At 62.2% G+C, this 20,059-nt stretch overlaps 1 protein-coding gene across 1 annotated transcript; it reads left to right on the forward strand.

Annotated features, from left to right (window-relative positions):
- Positions 1 to 13,170, forward strand: DAPK3 (death associated protein kinase 3). The gene is made up of 9 exons (XM_058729016.1): positions 1 to 118; positions 1,064 to 1,206; positions 7,350 to 7,710; positions 7,893 to 8,022; positions 8,232 to 8,280; positions 8,859 to 8,885; positions 10,176 to 10,328; positions 11,072 to 11,117; positions 11,513 to 13,170. The coding sequence occupies exons 2-9, from the start codon at positions 1,145 to 1,147 to the stop codon at positions 12,047 to 12,049; spliced, it is 1,365 nt and encodes a 454-aa protein (XP_058584999.1). The 5' UTR covers positions 1 to 118; positions 1,064 to 1,144; the 3' UTR covers positions 12,050 to 13,170.
- Positions 13,171 to 20,059: the final 6,889 nt, after the last annotated feature.

Raw genomic sequence — 20,059 nt, forward strand, 5'->3', positions numbered from 1 at the left:
GGCGGGCGCGGTGACGTCACGCAGGTCGGCGCGTCCCGGCGGCCGCGGTGGCTGGGCTGGAGAGGGCGGCGGTGGCCAGCGCGGCAGAGGGCCGGCCCGGGGCGCGGAGCCGCGGAGGGTGCGGAGCGGGCGCGGCCCGTGGCCGGCGGGCTGGGGAGGCCGAGGCGGCGCTTCGGGGGCCATTGGGGGGACGTCTGGAGACCCCTGGGATAAGCGGGCCGGGGAAAGGACTGGGTCCGGGCTCGCGAGGGGCGTGGCGGCCTGGGGGACGCCGGAGCGGGGTCGTTGGGGCTGGGAGAGACCTTGGAGGGGCCTGCCCTAGAGCGTGTGCGAAGGTTGGGGGAGAGGACAACGGAGGAGACTCTCAGATGTGGCCGGGGAGACGGGCTGGGGAGCCTCTGGTACCTGGAGGGATGCCTGGGAGGAGCGGGGAAGAGTTAGTCTCCTTGGGGCGGTGGACGTCAGCGGGAGGCAAGGACGGGCGGGGACCTTGCAGGGGCTTGGAAGCCATTGTTCAGTTCCTGAGGAATTCAGGATTGGGGGGAAGCACACGGCCTCGCAAGGTCTTAGGAGATCTGGGGCGGTCAGGGGGCTTGTGGGGGGAATGGGTGAGGCCGAGGAGGGGATAACGTGGCTGATGGGCAGGGAGGTGGGTGTCGGGACTGGAGCACCTTAGCAAATTGGGTAGGAGTGAGGGAGCCCCTGGCTTTGGGGGTGTGACGAGTGTGGGGGAACTTGCAGGAACGTAGGGGTGGGCTTTGGCTGAGCAGGTTGGGAGAAACCTAGGAAGGAGAGGCAGACAAAGGCTGGGGCAGTGTGTGGGGAGCCAGAGGTCTGGGTCTGGCGGAGTTGCGGGGCCAAGGTGGCACGGTGGGGTTGCCACCCTTTTGGGGGGTGGGGTGTGTAAGTGCGCGAACACAGGAAAGTACCCCGCCCGCCACATGCTCGTGTCTTCTGTGAGGAGCGTGGAACTTATCTTGGGGAGTGGGTGGAGGGCAGGTTGTTCTTCCCTAGGAGAAATGGCTGGCATCTCACGTCTTCCCTATTGCCCTGTCTCCTCCAGGGTCACAGCTAAGGGACTCGCTGAGACCGTGTCTCCGGCCTTTCACTGGAGGGGAAGGCACCGGAAGGCCGACCGGCCACCATGTCAACATTCAGGCAGGAAGATGTGGAGGACTACTATGAGATGGGGGAGGAGCTGGGCAGGTGAGCTCTGTGCGGGCCTCGGGGGCGGGAGGGAGGCGTTGCGGGGTTTTCTGGATGGCGTCTCCCCTCCTGTCCTCTTTCCTACCCTCCAAGACGGGATGAGTCAGTGCCGTGTGCTGGTGGAAGGAATTTAGGCTCTGGGGTCAGGCGGCCCCGTCCGCCAATTCTTTCTCTGACATTCTCTGTGCCTTTCCCTTGGGGAAAAATATCATCAAGCACATGGAGCCCCTAACAGAGTGCCTGCCGTGTGGCGTGAGAGAGAGCGGTAGGTGGTAAAGGTCTGTCCCTCTGTTTAATCCTTTCTTGAGGGAGGTGACCGATTCCCTTGCACGTTTCCAGGAGAGGCCCCCTGTCCGGGCCCACATCCCTGCCAGTTGGTTAGCATTCTTGTGGGAAAGAGAGGAGGTTTCCCGTTCCAGCCAGGCAGCTGATTTCCTGTCCCCCGGGAGCACCCCTGCCTTGGACTAGCCAGACATCATCCTTTTTTTTTTTCTTGCCGGAGCCTCAGACCTTATTTGGTGAGTTCGCTGCTGACCAGCCCTATGATGTCACCAAAAGGGAATGTAAATAACTGAGCCGTGCATCAGGCCTTGGCTGAAAAAGTATTTCAGGCCGGTTTGGGATTCTGAAGTCCCTCCTTTAGGAATTTCCATAACAGAGTGGTAGAGAACAGAGCCTCCCCCCCCCCCCCCCCAAACCTCATTCTTGTTGAAAATGTGTTAGGACCTCCTCCTGAGGGTGGCTCGGCAGAAGTCCGAAGGAAATACGAAGGAAATATACACGTCCTGTGTATATTCCCCTTAATCCACTATTTGCACTGTTGGGAATTGATTCAGTGGGAATGTGTACGCGTGTGACCCCGTGGCCTGAGAACAGGGAGAGTTGCTGTAGGGATTTATATGGACAAAGGACAGGGAGCCTCTTCAGTGGCTGCCACGGAACCACCGCCCCCGTAGATGGAATATTATGCAGCCATTAACAAAGAGCCAGGCAGGGGCGTCAGGGCGGGTCTGTCGGTTAAGCCTCCGACTTCAGCTCAGGTCATGATCTCGCAGTGTGTGGGTTCGAGCCCCGCGTCGGGCTTTCTGCTGACAGCTTAAAGCCTGGAGCCTGCTTCGGATTCTGTGTCTCCCTCTCTCTCTGCCCCTCCCCCATTCATTCTCTCTCTCTCTCTCTCTCTCTCTCTCTCTCTCTCTCTCTCTCTCTCAAATATAAGTAAACATCAAAAAAAAAAAAAGAAAGAAACCCCTGTTCCAGGGATGCCTCAGAGGCTCAGTTGGTTAAGCATCCCACTTGGGCTCAGGTCATGATCTCATGGTTCGTGTGTCGGGCTCTGTGCTGACAGCTCAAAGCCTGGAGCCTGCTTCGGATTCTGTGTCTCCCTCTGTCTCTGCCCTTCCCCAGCTTGTACTCTGTCTCTCTCTCTCTCAAAAATAAATAAAAACATTAAAAAAAAAATTAGAAGAACAAAAAAGAAAAAAGAGCCAGGCAACCTGTATAATGTTCGCCACGTAGGAAGTATATTGAAATTTGGTAGTGGCTGTGTCAATTTTAATAATTTTAATACATTTTATTTAAGCCGATAGATCGAAGTATGACCTTTTTGCTTGTGCGGTAAAAATTACGAAGGAAAAATTCTACCGCTGTTTTTCTATGAAGCCTTTGAAATCTGGTGTGTTTCTAGAAGCTGACAACACATCTCAGTTTTTCGTTTTTTTTTAAAATATTTATTTATTTACTTTGGGGGAGGGAGGGAGGGGCAGAGAGGAGAGACAGAATCCCAAGCAGGCCCCACGCTGCCAGCCCAGAACTGGGGCAGGACACGGGGCTCGACCTCACAAACCGGAAGATTGTGACCTGAGCCAAAATCAAGAGTCGGAACCTCAACCCACTGAGCCACCCCCGGTCCTCCACATCTCTGTTTGGACTGGCTTGGCGGGCCACCGTGTGGCCGGTGGCTGTCATCTGGGACAGCGCCGCTGTAACGATCCGGAAGGTGCTTGGAGATAACATGAAATGAGGAATTAGGCAGCGGATGCCGCACAGGCTGTGGTGCAGTTTGTATAAATTATAGATGTCGCTCACAAGGGGGGCGTGGTCGTCATCCCCACTGTATGAGGAAGCGGGGGCTGAGAGGAGGGAAGCAGCTTGCCCAAGGCCATGCGGACCGCAAGTGGCCAGGTGGGCTTCGGGTCTGGAGACCAGGCCCTGCAAAGGCCAGGCGGGCTGGAACCAGAGGCGGGCATTTATTTGGCTTCCACCTGCCCACGCTGGGACGGGCCCATTAGGTGTCCCAGCGACTTGTGGCTCTGCACGTTGGAAAGAGTGTGCGTCCTTGTGCCCCAGACAGTATCCTGTCCCCTGCTCGGTTGGCACCCCTGAAGGCGGGGCCCGCAGCCCAGCTGTGTCTCCCCCGGTGTCACCGCTAACCGTCTTGGCAAATTAGCTTCTGGGCCTCACCGTGCTGACGAGGACCATGAGTAAAGCAGGGCCACGTTTTCTTGTCCCAGGGGCCATGGGGACAAATGACCCGGAAGCAAGTTTGTATGTGTGTGTGTCTTTGGGAGGGGTCGGGGGATTCTTTCTTCCTAGCTGGAGTTCACGTTGATGGTCTCGAGAAATGACTTAGTCTGTGGGTGGACAGGTGTGGACTTCGCTCTGGCTTCTGCCTCGTAGAGTGGCGTTTGTGCCCGTATCGGTTCGCGCGGCCCGGTAGTGTGACTGGGGGCAGCAGGCAGTCGTGCTTTCCCAGCGCTGGAGGCGGGGAGTCTGAAGATCAAGGCGTCGGCAGGGCTGGTTCCTCCTGAGCTGTCTCTCCTGGGCGTGCAGACGACCACTGTCTCCCTGTGGCCTCACAGGGCTGTGCGTCTGTCTGTGCATCTGTGTCCTACTCCCCTCTTACAGGGACACTGGTCAGATTGGATTCAGGTCCACTCCTGTGAGCTCATTTTTTTTTTGTTTTAAATGTTTATTTCAGAGAGAGAGAAAGAGAGACACAGAGTGCAAGTGGGGGAGGGGCAGAGAGAGGGAGACCCAGAATCCGAAGCAGGCTCCAGGCTCCGAGCTGTCAGCACAGAGCCCGCCGCGGGGCTTGAACTCACGGACTGCGAGATCATGACCTGAGCCGAAGTTGGATGCTCAATCGACTGAGCCCCCCAGGCACCCCCACTGTGAGCTCATTTTAATTTAATCAGCTCTTTAGAAAGGCCCTGTCTCTGGGTAGTCCCATTCTGACGTGCTGAGGGTTAGGGCTGACACATGGGCTTTTGGGGGACACGGTTCGCCCTTTAGTAGTGTCTCTCTTCCTGTTCCCATGAGCTCTGCCTGACTTGTCTCCATTTGTTGGCTCTGCTTAGATACAGCAGGGGAAGGGCGCCTGGATGGCACAGCCAGATCTCACGGTTCGTGGGTTTGAGCCCTGCATCGTGCTCTGTGCTGCCACATGGGGCCTGCTTGGGATTGTCTGTCTGTCTGTCTGTCTCTCCTCCCCACCCCTTCCCCGCTCACACACACTCTTTCTCTCTTAAAATGAACTTAAAAAAAAAAAAAGCAAAGCAGGGAAAAAACAATCCTTGTATTTGAAAATGAGGCCACAGGTCCAGCACTTAGCACAATGCTACGTGGTGAATGTTTGGCATCTGATGTCATTACCATGGGGGAGTTGTGGTGGGACGGGAGGTGGGCCTGGAGGAATTAGCCGGGCAGGTGCAGGCAGAGGAGAGGGGCAGGCGTTTCGGGTGGGGGGAGTGTTAGTGGAGACGTGGGGGGGGGCAGGAGCATAATGTCCCAAGAGACTGCTGTGGCAGATCAGGGGGCACGGGGCGAGGCCTGATCAGGAACGCTTTGCCTTTCTCGGCTGACCCGTGCACTTGGCTCTCAGATCAGTGCTTGACTCTCCCGTCAGCACTGTAACAACTCACCGTGATTCAGTGGCCTAGAAGGGCTGGAAGTCAGGAGTCTAAAACGGGCCTGATACCCCCCGGGGCCCCAGGGAGACCCCTCTCCGGCCTTTTCCGGCTTCCAGCGATGCCACAGCCTTGGCTCTCGGCCGCTCCTCCGTCCTCAGTGGCCAGCAGCGTGGGGCCCACCCGTCTCTCTGCCTTCTTCCTGTGAGGACCTCTTGAGGACACTGGGCACCCCCCCGGGCACCGAGGGTCACCCCCAGGGTCTCAGGGGCCTTGGCTTGCTCCCTCCTGCAAGGTCCCTTTTGTCGTGAGAGTGCTGTATTTACAGGTTCTGGGGATTTGGACGTGGGTGTCTTTGGAGGGACTGTTGTTCAGCCCGCCGTGTCAGTATTAATTTTGCGCCTCCCACTGACCCACCTTGAACTTCACCCATCTTCCAACTGTGTGTGCGTAGAGCACATCTGTGACCCAGCCGTGGGTAGGTCCGCTTACCGGACAGCCCCGGTTGGGTCCCTTGGTCTTTTTGAGGTCCGTGTTGGCCTGGCAAAGGCGCCCCAACCTCTGTCTGTTCCCAGGGTCGTTCTGGCCGGCCTGCCCTCCCTCTGCCGTTGCCAGCTTCAGAGGGCCTGGCCGCCCCCGTCTCTGCCCTTCCTTCCTCTGCACTCTCTCCCTCATTTCCCCGAGATCTCATGTAGCCTGTTTTCTCTCGAGCCCTGGAGGTGCCGTGAAGTTTTCTGTCTGGAACGTGTACTTTCTGTCTTGGAATTGGTCCCCGCTGACGTGGACTCAGCAAATTGTGGCCTTCGGGCCAAATCCGGCCCAGCCTAGTGTGGTCCTGCCTGCCTGGGAGCCTGGAATGGTTCTTTATTTTTTTTTGAAAGGTTGTAAAAACACACAAGAATTATGACAGAAACCACATGGCCCGTAAGGCTAAAAATATTTGCTGTCTGGCCTTTTTCAGTCAGCTCTTGAGTTAAAGTAAGTTCATGTAACTAAGTTCCTGGATAGCAGAATAATTTGGACGTTGGACAGCTCCCCAGAGTGCCCCGAATAGGCTTTCTGTCTCTCTTTTCGTAGCGGCTGTCTTGAGATGTAATTCACATACTGTGCAGTTCACCCCTTTCAAGTGTGCAAGTGAGTGATCGTCGGTGTATTCACAGGGTTTTGCAGCCATCTCTCCAAGTAATTCCAGAACATTCCATCACCCTAAAAAGAAGCCCCGTCCCCATCAGCAGTCACTCCCGCCCCCGGCCCCCACGAGCCCCCTCCCCGTCCGTGGAGGAGCCTGTTCTGGGTGTTTCACACACGTGGACTCACACCCCCGCGTGGCCTCTCGTATCCGGTTCCCTCCCTGAGCGTCGCGTGTTCGGGGTCCGTCCGCGGGGCGGCGGGGGCGGGCGTCTCGCTCCTGCTGGTGGCGGAGGGACTTGTGCCTGTGTGGTGGACACGTTGTGTGTCCATTCATCTGCCGATGGACACAGGTTGTGTCCCCCTTTAGGCTCTCGTGAATCCTGCTGACGTAGGGTTTGTGTTCACGCTTCTCTGTGGATTCGTGTTGTCCTTCCTCCTGGGGGGACACCTGGGGCGGGATTGCCGAGGCGCCTGGAACCGGTGCTTAACCTCTCGGGGAACCGCCAGCCTGTTTCTGTGGGCGCGGGCTCCAGTCCCTTGTCCTCTCTTTGTCAGCTTGAAAATGGGTGCGTGCCTTTTACTTGGCCGGTTGTGTAAGAAGCTCCTTCAAAGTCAATGGCTTATTTCTTGTCTCTTAGATTTTTAAACACGATGAAATAGGCTGGAAAGTCGAGTTTGTATAGAATTGTGTCACTTAAAAGTAAAGACCCCCTCTTGGCTGCCCCAGCCCTCTGCCCCCCTGAGACACAGGTGGCGTATAGGGTGGTGAGTGATGGGTGCGAGCCCCTGGCCTCCTGCCCACGCAGAAGTACCTGTGCGCGTCCAAGCGGCACGGGCCCGCCGAGCGGGTCCTCAGCGTGTCTCCTGTCACCCGCTTTCTCCTGGCCCCACGGTGGACTCCAGCTCCCTTCCGTAAACCCCGAGCTGTGTCCCTTTCCTTCTGTGGCACACAGATGCCACGCAGCCACCAGATTGCACCTGCCGTGTGGACTCCCGGAGGGGCGGGGCTGGGAGGTGCAGTCCCAGAAGGTTCTGGAAAGCTGCAACCTTCCCGCTCCCCCGCCCCCCGGCCCTCGCGGGGTCCCGCTCACTCCGCTGTCCCCGCAGCGGCCAGTTTGCCATTGTGCGGAAATGCCGGCAGAAGGGCACCGGGAAGGAGTACGCGGCCAAGTTCATCAAGAAGCGTCGCCTGTCGTCCAGCCGGCGGGGGGTCAGCCGGGAGGAGATCGAGCGGGAGGTGAACATCCTGCGGGAGATCCGGCACCCCAACATCATCACGCTGCACGACATCTTCGAGAACAAGACAGACGTGGTGCTCATCCTGGAGCTGGTCTCGGGCGGGGAGCTCTTCGACTTCCTGGCGGAGAAGGAGTCGCTGACGGAGGACGAGGCCACCCAGTTCCTCAAGCAGATCCTGGACGGCGTCCACTACCTGCACTCGAAGCGCATCGCCCACTTCGACCTCAAGGTGAGCCGAGCGGGGGCCCGGCCGGGGCGGGTGACCTGGGGCGTGGGGGCGGCGAGGGGCTCCGGCTCGGAGCGCGCCCGCGGGCTGCTGCTGCCGGGGGTGGGGGGGACGCAGACCGCCTCGGCCTGGGCCCGGTGGGGGTGCGGGGCCGGCTGGGCAGCGGCGTCCTCCTTCGCCCGCAGCCAGAGAACATCATGCTGCTGGACAAGAACGTGCCCAACCCACGCATCAAGCTCATCGACTTCGGCATCGCCCACAAGATCGAGGCGGGGAACGAGTTCAAGAACATCTTCGGCACCCCCGAGTTCGTGGGTACGGCTCCGTGCGGCGCCTCGGGCCTGGGTCCCGCCCTCGGGTGTCCTCTCCCGAGCCCTGGTGTCTGGCCTCCTGCCCCCCCCGCCCCCCGCCAGGCGGTCTCTGCAGGCGGGCTGTGCCACCCACTCTCCGTGGCCGCGTCCCCGGGGCTGCCTCAGGTGTACCCGGCGTCCGACCCCACGCCGTCTGTCTCCCGGTCCCCGCAGCTCCCGAGATCGTCAACTACGAGCCCCTGGGTCTGGAGGCAGACATGTGGTGAGTGGCGGGGGATTGGGGTGGGGGTGGGGGGCTGGCCCACGCCCCCGGGACGAAGCACCCGAACCCCCCCAGCCATCCGTGAGCACTGCCAGGCCACAGCCGCAGGCGGGGATGGGGCCCATCTGCTGGGTGTGGGCAAGACAGACCGTCGACTTAGAACGGGGCTCAGCAAACGATGGCCCGGCGGCCAGAGCGGGTCTGTGGGTCCCGAGTGGTCTTCTTGTGTTTAAGGCGTTGTTAAAAATGAAACAGGCAGCAGAGACTGGGAGCCTCAAAGCCCGAAACGTTGGTTGTCTCACTCTTCGTAGAGCTTGTCAACCCGCCTTCGAGCCCACATCTGCACCCCCCCCCCAGCCCCCCCAATTTGAGCCTTGGCAGGTGGTGTGGGCAGATGAGCTCATATCTCGCCCTGAGACGCCAGGGTGGGAGAGACAGAGGCCCTCGGTGGAGGCCTTGCAGACCCTGAAGGAGAGGGGGCCGTGGGCTTCTGGATCCCCAGCCGTTGAGAGATTCTGGGAATTCGGGTGCTGACCGCCGCCACTGAGCTGACTGTCCTTCTCGTGTGTTCTCTCCAGGAGCATTGGTGTCATCACCTACATCCTGTGAGTGCCTGCTTGGGGCCTCCTGCTTCTCCTGGGGCCCTGCTGGGGCAGGATGCTGGGTGGCTGGGTGGGTGAATGAATTTGTGCAGGAGGGAAAGGTGTGAGTTCAGAAGGCCCCACACCCCCTGGCGCAGGGCCGAGTGGGGACCGCGTGTGTCCTCCCTCCCTGCTGGCCAGCAGCCCGGCCCGGCCTCACTCCCTGGGTGCCGCGTTTGGATTGTTCCTCGCCTCCACCCCTGCGCCAGGCAGGCTCCCCCTGCGTTTTCCTCCCTCGTCAGGTGGCACAGCGATCCACCCTGACGGTGCCTTATGATGGGTTTTTTCATAGTTTTAGGTTCTTTTTTTTTTTTTTTTAATTTTTTTTTTTTTCAACGTTTTTTTATTTATTTTTGGGACAGAGAGAGACAGAGCATGAACGGGGGAGGGGCAGAGAGAGAGGGAGACACAGAATCGGAAACAGGCTCCAGGCTCCGAGCCATCAGCCCAGAGCCTGACGCGGGGCTCGAACTCACGGACCGCGAGATCGTGACCTGGCTGAAGTCGGACGCTTAACCGACTGCGCCACCCAGGCGCCCCTAGTTTTAGGTTCTTAAGTATTGAAGAAAGGCTAGACTTTCAAAACAGCTACAAAACCAGTGCGGTTTCTGTGCCCCTCACCCGTCTTCCCATGACACTGGCATCTTTTTGTCGTCGTCGTTAAGTTTACTCGGAGGGAGGGAGAGAGAGCGCGAGCACCTGAGGGGCAGGGAGAGACAGGGAGAGAGGATCCCGAGTTCCACCGGTCGGTGCAGAGCCCCCACCCAAGGCTCCGTCTCACGACGGTGAGATCGTGACCTGAGCTGAAATCAAGAGTCAGACGCCTGACTGACCGAGCCCCCCGGGTGCCCCCAGATGAGTACTCCTCCCTGTCCGTCACAGTGCCGCGTGCCCAGAGCCCCAGGGGGCGGGGGTGTGGCCCCCCCAGCGCGGCTCATCAGGAAGGCCCACGATGTCCTTGTGTGGTCTCTCGGGCCGTGCCCGGACCGTGTGTGGACGCACTCGGCCGGGATTCCCCCGCGGGTTGTCAGTGTGGCCTCTGATCGCTGAACATTTGGGGGACGTGTTTCGAGCTTTCTTAGAGACTTCTGTCCGCTCGTTTGAGTCCCCGTTGGAGGCTGGGCGCGAGGTTTCTGTGCTGTGTGGTGGGAGGCTAGGGGCCGGGGTGCGCGGGAGGCCCGGAGGGGTGGCGCAGGCCGCGGAGTGTCGGTGGGGTGAGTGCAGGGGCCGCTGAGCCCCGTGCCCGTCTTCCAGTCTGAGCGGCGCCTCCCCGTTCCTGGGCGAGACGAAGCAGGAGACCCTGACCAACATCTCGGCCGTGAACTACGACTTCGACGAGGAGTACTTCAGCAACACCAGTGAGCTGGCCAAGGACTTCATCCGCCGGCTGCTTGTCAAAGACCCCAAGTAGGAGCGCTGGCCGGGCAGAGGGCACGGGCGGGGGGCGGGCAGGGGAGGCCGCTGGTCCCCGAGAGCACATCCTCGTGCTGTCCCCTCCTCGTCACTGGGAGTCGGGCACGGCCTGGCAGCGGGCCCGTGGACGGCTTAGCTCGGTCCCCGCCGTGGCTTTAAGAGCTGTGAATGGATCCTTGTTGAGAATCCTGGTTGAGAGCTGTGACTCCTGTTGAAGGTAGGTTTCGTGTGCAATTGCAGACTTCTGGGGTTCTTCTCCTAGGGAGGACTAAAGCTTTTGGCATCACGGAGCCCTCCTTCCCAGAGAGGTGCTCCTCTTGGCCAGAGTCCTCCCTGGCCCGAGCCGCCCATTCTTGCCACCTGCCTGTCCCTCCTTTGGGCGCCTGAGTTGGCGAGACCCAGCATCAGGTCCCGCCCCCGGTAACAAAACCGCTCGGAAAGCGTGACGACCCCAGAGCAACAGGCCTCTTGATGGGCTCCTTGCTGGCTGATCGGAGCGGATGCTCTGAGGGTGCAGGTAGTTCCCAGGTCATTTCAGGGACTTGCCCCTGCCTGGAGGGGCGTCCCCAGGGGGCCAGTGTCTGTGAGCCGTCTGAGGTAGGGGCAGGGAGCTGAGCTGCAGGGGGAGGGCGCAGAAAACCCCTTCCCTATTCTGTTCTCCCCGCCAGCCTCGTGGGAGGACGGGGATGTGGCGGGCGTGTGACTAACCAGGGTGGGGGGGGGGGTTGCTTTTCTAGGAGAAGAATGACCATCGCCCAGAGCCTGGAGCATTCCTGGATCAAGGTGAGATGGGCAGGGCTGCTCCCTCTCCAGGACGGCAGGTGTGACAAGGCCTGAGTGTCGGGCAGGGTGCCCAGGGGAGTGGACCCGGCTGGCAGAGGGCGGGGTGTGCACGGGGATGGTGTGGGAGCCCCTCCGTGTGATACCCGGTGGGGTCCCCAGCCCCTCTGCACACGGCACGGCTCCCTGCACAGAAACTTCCAGAACGGGGTGGCCTCTCGGCGGGGAGCGGCAGTCTTCTGTGAAGGGCCAGGCGGTCCCTGTCTCCTTCCCCTGGGTCTCTGGCAGGGAAATGCCAGAACCAGGCCCGCCCCCCCCCCCGCGAAGGGGCGGGGCCATGTGCCGGTAAGACTTTATTTAGGCCCCGCCCGCCTCAGGCCCCGCCTCTCCCTCCGCAGGCGATCCGGCGGCGGAACGTGCGGCGGGAGGACGGCGGCCGGAAGCCGGAGCGGCGGCGCCTGAAGACGGCGCGCCTCAAGGAGTACACCATCAAGTCGCACTCGAGCATGCCCCCCAACAACACGTACGTCAGCTTCGAGCGCTTCTCCAAGGTGCTGGAGGAGGTGGCCGCGGCGGAGGAGGGCCTGCGCGGCCTGGAGCACAGCCGGCGCCTGTTCCATGAGGACATCGAGGCGCTGACGGCCATCTACGAGGAGAAGGAGGCCTGGTACCGGGAGGAGAACGAGAGCATCGGCCAGGACCTGCGGCGGCTGCGGCAGGAGCTGCACAAGACCGAGGCCCTGCGGCGGCAGGCCCAGGAGGAGGCCAAGGGCGCCCTGCTGGGGGCCAGCGGGCTCAAGCGCCGCTTCAGCCGCCTGGAGAACCGCTACGAGGCCCTGGCCAAGCAGGTGGCCTCCGAGATGCGCTTCGTGCAGGACCTGGTGTGCGCCATGGGGCAGGAGAAGCTGCAGGCCGGGGGGTGCGGCCTCCGCTAGGGCCTGGTGGGCGGGCGGCCCCTCCACAGCCCCGCGACGAGGGCCCCGGTGGGAAGGGCGCGGGGCCGGGAACCCGAGGCCGCCCTCCCCCGGCTCAGCCCCTCTGTCCTGCGGCTTCCGGGTCAGCGTCCCCTGGGGAGCCCCGTGAGCCCCGCGAGCGCTCGGCACCGCGGGACAGAGCCGGCCAGGCGGCCCAGGGCCAGCCGCGTGCAAGGCCTGGGCCTTGAGCTCGGAACCCGGGGGCGGGCGGGGGGGGTCTCACCTGCCTCTGCCGGACGCCGAGGTCCCGCCTCTTCTAGAGACGAGAGGCAGCTTCTGACCCAGTCCCCTCGGTCCCCAGCCCTCGCTGCGCCCCCGGGGCTGAGCTGGCACCAGGGCCCGAGCCGAGGAGATGGCCCAGCCCTTGAGGCGTCGGTTTGGGGCAGGTGGCGAGGGGGCGTGAGGCTGGACGCGGGACCCTGATGCAGAAGCTGTGTCTGTCCCTCTCTGAGGCCCAGGCGGCCCCAGGTGCCGGGTCAGGAGCCGTCTCTGCCCCTCGCTCCTCTCTGCCGCGCCTGTCACAAAGCGCACGCGATGACCCGCACAGCCCAGCCACGCCCCTGCCTCCCGTCCCAGTGCTGCCTTCCGAATTGTGGGGTAGTCGCCCCCAGAGTGCTCTGCGAAGGCCCAGTGTCCCCCGAGTGCCCGGCGAGCCCCTGAGGCTTCCTGCTTCCTGCGGCCGGCCGAACCCTCCCCGCTGGGCCAGAGAAGGTGGAGGAGGGGCTGCAGGGGCAGTGCCCGCACCTGCCACTAGGTGCCGCCCTCGAGCAGGGCCCTGCGTCCCAGGGAACGTGCCCCAAGGTCCCGGATTCACCAAAACGAGGCTCTCTGGCCGCGTGCTCTGCACTTGTGCCGCGGGTTGGGTTAAGCGAGTGACATCTGTGTGGCCCCTCCGTAGCCCGAGAGGAGTTCTCCAGACAGAGGCCAGCCTGGCCCGGGGGCGGGAGGAGCCCCCCCGAGGTGTCCTCCCGTGTGCCTAGGCCCGTCCCCAGCGCCAGGGTGGGTCCCGCCGTGTACCTGTCCGCGAGCTCTGTGTATCACACGTGCATGTGCCTAAAGGAAATAAAGCCCCGCTTCCCCGACACGTGGCTGTTTCCTGTGCTCAGGCCCCGACCGGGGCGGCCAGTCTTGTGGCCACCCAGTGCCATGGCCGCGCCTGGCTCTCGTGTCTCTTCCCTTCCACTGCTGCCCCCATGCTCTTTGGGAAGACGAGGGCAGACCTGGGGGGCCTCGGAGGCTGCCCTGATCTTGGGGTTTGGCAGGTCTCGCTCGCGATGGAAGCTTCCAGACAGCTGGAACGAAGTCAGAGGGGCCTTCTGTCCCTCTGTGCCGCCTCAGATGCTGCCGGGCCCCAGGGCCCCAGCGTGAGGACGCCGGACAAGAGGCCACCCCGTCCACCCCGTCCGCTCGGAAGGGATGGGGGGTCCTTGTTCCCCCTGCTGCTGCCTCTGGGTCTGGCACGTGGTTCCAAAAAGGGAATACTTTTTACTTTCTTCCGGGAGCTGGAGCTATGGGGTCAGTGGTGCCCTATCCTTTTATTACCTCGTGCCCTACACCCAGGGGCACATCTCTCCTCACTCGTGTTCTGTTTTTACTTTGACTGAAAGGAAAACATTGAGATCCGACTTACCGTCTCTCCTTTTTAATCTCTTTTGGGTGAACAACCTCAAGTCTTAGCATTTCAGTAAATTTCAGCTCACTGACTGCTGAGCTCGGTCGGGTCTCCCCCGTTCGTCCCTGACTGTCCTTTACGGCCGGCTCGTCCAGCCCAGGACCTGGTCTGGCCCTTTGGGGTTCAAGGTGATGACTGAGCGGCACGGCCCCGTGGGTCACGTGGCACAGAGCCGGTCGTGGCGGGGGTGCCCTGGTGTGCGTAACGTGTGTAAGGTCGGCAGGCCGCACCCGTCTGCCACATGGCACCAGATGGCCTCCAGACCCCCCGGGGGCCCAGGGACCGGTGGACGGCACCCATCCAGCCAGTGCTGAGCGGGTCTCGCCCATTCCGGGCACTGTGGCGGGCGCTGGGCGATGGCTGCGGAGGGTTGAGATGACGTCTGTCCTGACGTGGGAGAGGAGGGAGTAGTGAGACCGGGTACGAACCGACATCCGCTTTGTCCAAGCGTCTCCTCGGGATAACGGGCAGGTGTCCTTGCTTTGCAAACACTCGGCCCCACCCCCTCCTACCTGGGGAGGGGTGTCCACGGGGAGCCCCTCTGGGGCCACACCACACCTAGCCAGGGCATCCGGCCGGTGCAGGCACTTCGCGGAGCCTGGGGCTAACGTAGTTATTGAGTCTGACCTTGGCCCGCAGGCTCTGATCTCTGCCCCTGCTGTCGCTCCTCGAGGGTGGGCTGGCCCAGTAGGGGGTTCTGGCCACCAGAATACAGCGGAGGTGACGAGGTCCGTCCCCCCATCAGGCCACAGAAGACTGTGGCTTCCGTTTTGCTGGCGGACTGTCCCTTGCTGGCTTTCACGAGCGAGCTGCCATGTCACAGGCCCAGATGGCAAGGGGCAGCCAGCAAGGAAGAAGGCCCACCAGCCGCGTGAGTGGCCCTAGGAGCGGACCCCTCCCCAGTGGAGCCGTCAGGTAGAACCCAGGCCTGGCTGGCACCTGGATCGCGGCCTCCCGGGTGACGCTGAGCCTCGGACCCGGACGGGCCACGTCGGGACCCCTGACCCACAGAGACTGGGGACACCCCGTTACTGGAGATGCCGTCTGGTTTTTCCTTGTGCAAAGTAGGGGTGTCGTCGTGCCTGTTTCTTGATTTGGGGGGACAGACTATGGGAACCACTGGTTGCCTTCCTCCCGCCCGTCGGTTGGCTCAGATCTTGGCTGCGGTGTGTGAAGTTCGTCGGAGGAAGGGTTTGAAACTGGTGTTTGTCTTGGGGCGCCTGGGGGGTTCAGGCGGTTAAGTGTCTGATCTTAGCGTTCGGCTCAGGTCATGATCTCGCGGTTCGTGGGTTCGAACCCCGCGTCGGGCTCTGTGCTGACTATTTCGGATTCTGTGTCTCCCTCTCCCTCAGCCTCTTCCCCGCTCGTGCTCTGTCTCTCAAAAATAAATAAACACTAAAAAATAAACGGGTCATCTAGTAAGTAAGCTGTTGCCCTGTGAGCTGTGCTAGCAAATTACTGATCCCGAGCAGGGGTGGTGGGGGCCCCAGTTTTAAAACCGGTCTGTCGGGAAGACAGGAGGCTTGGATTCGGGACAAGCGGAAGGCCCGTGGGGCTGAGCCCGGACCGCGGGCAGAGCGTTTCGCCCGCCGAATGAGAGGGCTCCACACAGGGTGTCAGGGGCACGGTGGGAGGAGAGAGCAGAACGTTCTGGTTGGATCCTGGTCGGCAGCGGAGGGACCCCGGGGCCCAGTGGGTGGCAGAGGGGTAACGGGCGGTTTGCACCCAGGGTGGCTCCCATGGATTGAAGTGTGTCCCCCAGAAAGAGAAGCGGTTCTGAAACCCTGGAACGTGGGCCTGGAGCTGGTGTCTGGAGTCACCTTGTGCCCGGCAATTTCCAGCCCGTGGCCCCCTCGGGCGGGGACGTGCCCAGGTTGAGATTTCGTCCGCGGCCTGGCCCTGGACAGAGGCCCTGTCTCGCTCCCCCAGCAGAATCTGGCCCGTCCGCTCCCACCTTCAGGACCAGGCGCGGCCGACGGCAGCAGGTGGGCGAGAGGCCGCTTGGCCGGGCCAGTGGGCGGCGGGGAAGAGGGTCAAGAGGGGTGGGCACCCGGGGTGGGGCAGGGGAGGGGCTCCGGGGGCCCCCGTGGGGGAGATGGCTCCAGGGACGCCCCTGGACATCCAGGGCAGGCGCTTACGCAGGGCCGAGCAGGCCGGGGCCACCACCTCGGGCGGCGCTGTCCTGAGGTGTGGACGATTCTGCTGCTTCCGTCGAGCAGATCTGTCGTGGGGGCCCCTCCGTGGAAGGCGGTGGGCAGGTGCCGCGGGGGCCACGCGGGGCCACAGCGGAGCCACTTGCTGTCTGCAAGGGGAGGCAGACGGCTTCGAAGGCCGCCCCGTCGGGCTCCCGGCTCTTGGCCAACACACTACCTCCCCGTGTTGCCAGTCGTGCCCTCCCTCAGGGACGGTGGCCCCATCTGTGTCCCTCGCCGGCAGCGAAGGATGAAGGAAAGGCGTGTTGGGGGCAGCACAGTGGGCCCCCCTGAGCATGAATCCTCTTAGACTGGAGGGGGGGGGTCACCACGCCATGCTGGGTCCCTCGCCGTCTTTCCTGCAGGTGGGGGGCAGGCGACGTGCCCTGTGTCCCCGCCCCGGGGTCGTGAGCAGGTGCAGGGAGGAGGGCAGGGCCGGCCAAGCCCACGGCTCCCACGCACATGGGGCGCTGCTGGTAATAACAGGGGGGGCCCCCTATGGAGCCTCCCCGCCAGCCCCAAGATGCTCCTTCGGCCCCGGAGGCCTTTAGCGCCCCCTTGTGAGAGAAAAAGAAAAGTCAGTCCCCAAACCTTCTCTCCGTCCGTCCGTCCATCCGGCCCCACGCAGCGGCTTGAAAAGTGAGACACAGACCAACGGCGTCGTGTTGGGCTCCGTGCCGACAGCCCGGAGCCTGGAACCTGCTTCGGATTCTGTGCCTCCCTCTCTCTCTGCCCCTCCCCTGCTCACGCTCTGTCCCTCTCTCTCTCTCTCAAAAATAAATAAACATTAAAAAAAATAAAAGGATTTCACTCACAGACCCTCAAGTTTGAATTCCACACGGTCTGGGCTTCCCACAGATTTTTTTTTTTTAAGGTTTTTCTTTATTTACCTCGATAGAGACTTGCAAGTCGGGGCGGGGCAGAACGAGGAGGAAGAGAGAACCCCAAGCAGGCTCCGCGCTGTCCGTGCGGACCCCGATGGGGGGCTGGAACCCGCGAACCGTGAGATCAGACCCGAGGCCGAAGTCGGACGCCTCCGCGAGCGAGCCACCCAGGTGCCCCCCAAATTAGCCATTTTTAAGTGAATGATTCACTGGCATATGGTGCATCCCCAGTGTTCTGCAACCACCCCCTCTCATTCCAGAACATTCCATCACCCCCACAAAGAAGCCCTGTCTCCACTAGCCGTCACGATCCCTCCCCAGCCTCCGGCACCCCGGAGGCGGGTTGTTCTCTCTTGTCTTCTGTTCCAGTGAAATCCATCTGTCCGTCTTTGCGAATGGATCTTTTTGCCCGTGCGTGATTTTGACCCTGAGGACTTCCCAAAAGGGTCCCAGGGCGGGCCCGGCCCCCACACACCAGAGAGTCCCCGACACACATAAGGAACCACCGGTTAAGAATCCTCTGGTTCTGCCTCTCGCCAGCTGGGTGAGCCCCACCCCACCCTTGCCCCTCAGGGCCTCGCCGCCCTCCTCCGGGGTTGGGGAGCAGGGGTGGGAGGCCTCCGGAGACCAGGGCCAGGGGCTTCATCTTCGGGTTGTAACAGCTCCCTCTCACCCATGGCCTCAGTTTCCCCGTTTGTCCCAAGTGGCTCGAATCACCGATTTCCTGCCTTCCTCTTTCATTCGTTCCTTCCCCTACCGTTTAGGGGGCCCCTGCCTTCCGTGGGCCCTGCCTTGTGGGGTACTGGGGATGCAGCGGAGAATAAGATGTACCTGGCCCTCCCTGTGTAGAGGGAGGGGGTGGAGGAACCAGAAAGACTTCCTGGAGGAGGGGCCGTCCAAGCGGACACACAGTGATTTAGGCAAAGCAGGCCAGAGGGAGGAGGCTTGGATAAGACAAAGGGGTTCAGGGAAGTGAAAACAGGATGTGCAAAGACCCTGTGGCACCAGCTCTGACCGCAGGGGAGCAGGTAAATGAGGGGTAGGGGCAGGGCAGCCTCCCCCTCCCTCTCCCCACCTCCCTTCATGAAACCTTCTGGAGGTGGGGGCTCAAACCCAAAGAGAGCCTCTCTCCCTATGCTTGGGGCCTTCCCACCCCTGCTCCCCGACCCCAGAATCCTGTCCTTTCCCGGCTCAGGAAGCGGCCGGTGGAGGCCTGATGAGGGCTCCCAAAGGGGGGCACTATGTCCCCATCCCCGCAAACTGTGGCCGGGAGCCTCCCCTGGATTATCCGGGGGGCCCCACACATGGTCACAAGTCCTACCCTCTTCCTGTCACCTCCCTGCTGCCCCGGCGGAGGCTGCCTCCTCGACCAAAGTCGCCTGGCCCCGCTGAGCTCCTTTTCAACGGGGCCTCCTCCTTGCGCTCGACCTAGGAATCTGGTGCCGGTGAGAATCCTGCCAAGTCTGTTCAGCCAGACTCCCCCCCCCCCCCCCAACCCTCGTGTCTCCCCTCAGCGACTCTCTGGCCACCGGGCTGCCTCTCTCTGGCTACGGAACGCCGCATGTCCCCGGACGCAACACGGAGCGCTTGCCCGCTGCGGCCGGGCCTGAGTTCAGTCTCCCTTTCGCGCTCCGACGACCGTCTGGCTCTGGCTCTCTTGACGCCCCCCCCCTCCCCTCCGTGTGTGGCCAGCCGCAGCTTGGGGGAGACCCGGAGCGGGAACTGCCCTTGCCCTGTCCCGACACCCTCACCCCCGCGGCCTGCCCTGTGCGTCCCTGCGGCTTCCATGACCTCCCTCCCCCGATTCTGCCGGCAGGAACCGCGGTGACAGCCGAGGGAGAGGGGAGCACCATTATCCTGTCGTCACCGGTGTGGAAGGACTCCCTGCGTGGCCCCATCCAGGACTGACCTGGTGCGAAGGTCGTGGGGGGCGTGGCCCTCACTTCCTCTTCCCACCTCCAGCCCATTCTGGGCCTCGGTTTCCTTGACTGACAGCATGGCTGGACCCCTGACCCCTGAGCCCCGCCAGGCGCCTGGCCGGCTGGCAGGTGTGGAAGCCGGCTTCAGGGTGTGGCCTGTGACCCAGTTTGGGCGGCAAGAATTTCCGGGGAGCCTCCTTGTGGGGCACGGAGCCCAGACCACGGGTGACAGTGGCCTCCTGGTGTCGGCCCACCTGTGTGCCACGTCTGTCCCCAAACGGCCCACAGGTCGCGAAGTGTTTGATTTCCTCTGTGTGAAAGGTCCGGAGACAGAAAGTAGGTCAGTGGGTGCCAGGGCCTGGGGGCAACTGCTCACGGTAGGATAGGGTTTCCCTCTGCTGGAGATGGAATGTTCTGGAACTAGATAGCACTGACGGTTGCACAACATCGCGAGTGTACTAAATGCCACCGATGGTAAATTTAGCAAAGAGAGAGGTCAGGTCCTCACTGAGCACTGGGTCCCACTGGAACCCCCACATCTGCTGAGCCGGCCCCTGGGGCCCTCGCCTGGGCTGGGCCCTCCACCGGGGACACCCGCGACCTGCCCGCTGGCCTGCTAACTGCTGCTTCTCTGTCGGTCTCAGACCAGAGAGGACCCTTCCTTCCGGGACAGGGCCCGGCCTCTCCTCCTAGTCCCCAGGGGTCAAGCTTCTCCAGTAGGCCGGGTGCCAGCAGGTGAATGAAGAAATGAATGAGTGAGTGAATGAATGAGTGTATATATGAATGAATGCATGAATGAATGAACGAATGAGGGTTCAAGAACCCCCTCAGGGTAATCAGAGACCCGGTGGGTTGGGACAAAACGTGTGGCCCCATCACCCCCAGATGGGAGTGGCACCTGTGACCCCCGTGCCACCCGCCCGGTGAAGCCACCACCGCGGCCGGGACGGGCGCCTTCCTGACTCCAGTGACCTGTGTGCACACCCGTCCTGCTCCTGGCACCCGAGGCTCCTCTTCTGGGCTATGTGATGTGTGACCAGAGAGAAGCACCTGGTCCCCGCCTCCCTGACACACCGGGGCCCTGGCCCGCGCCCCTGTTCGGGCTGTTCCCGAGTTAGCCCTTTGTCATCAGCAGGTGAGATGCAAGGAAACCTCTTCCCTGAGCTCCGTGAGCTGCTGGGGGAAGGTTGTGGGAGCCCCTGGCTTTTGGCCAAGTGGGACATCATGGGGGTGACCTGGGGGCCCAGCCCTCACGACTGGCGCCCGAGGTGGGGGTGAGCCCTTCACCCGCGGGGTCCGGCCGG

The sequence above is a fragment of the Neofelis nebulosa genome, chromosome 4, assembly GCF_028018385.1.
Source record: "Neofelis nebulosa isolate mNeoNeb1 chromosome 4, mNeoNeb1.pri, whole genome shotgun sequence".
NCBI lineage: Eukaryota > Metazoa > Chordata > Mammalia > Carnivora > Felidae > Neofelis > Neofelis nebulosa.

Bases quoted from the DNA above. Each gene is read 5' to 3' on its own strand.
- DAPK3 (XM_058729016.1), top strand. From the start codon at position 1,145: ATGTCAACATTCAGGCAGGAAGATGTGGAGGACTACTATGAGATGGGG. The intron at 8,023-8,231 runs GTACGGCTCCGT...CGGTCCCCGCAG, and splicing joins CGGCACCCCCGAGTTCGTGG to CTCCCGAGATCGTCAACTAC. The intron at 8,281-8,858 runs GTGAGTGGCGGG...TGTTCTCTCCAG, and splicing joins GGTCTGGAGGCAGACATGTG to GAGCATTGGTGTCATCACCT.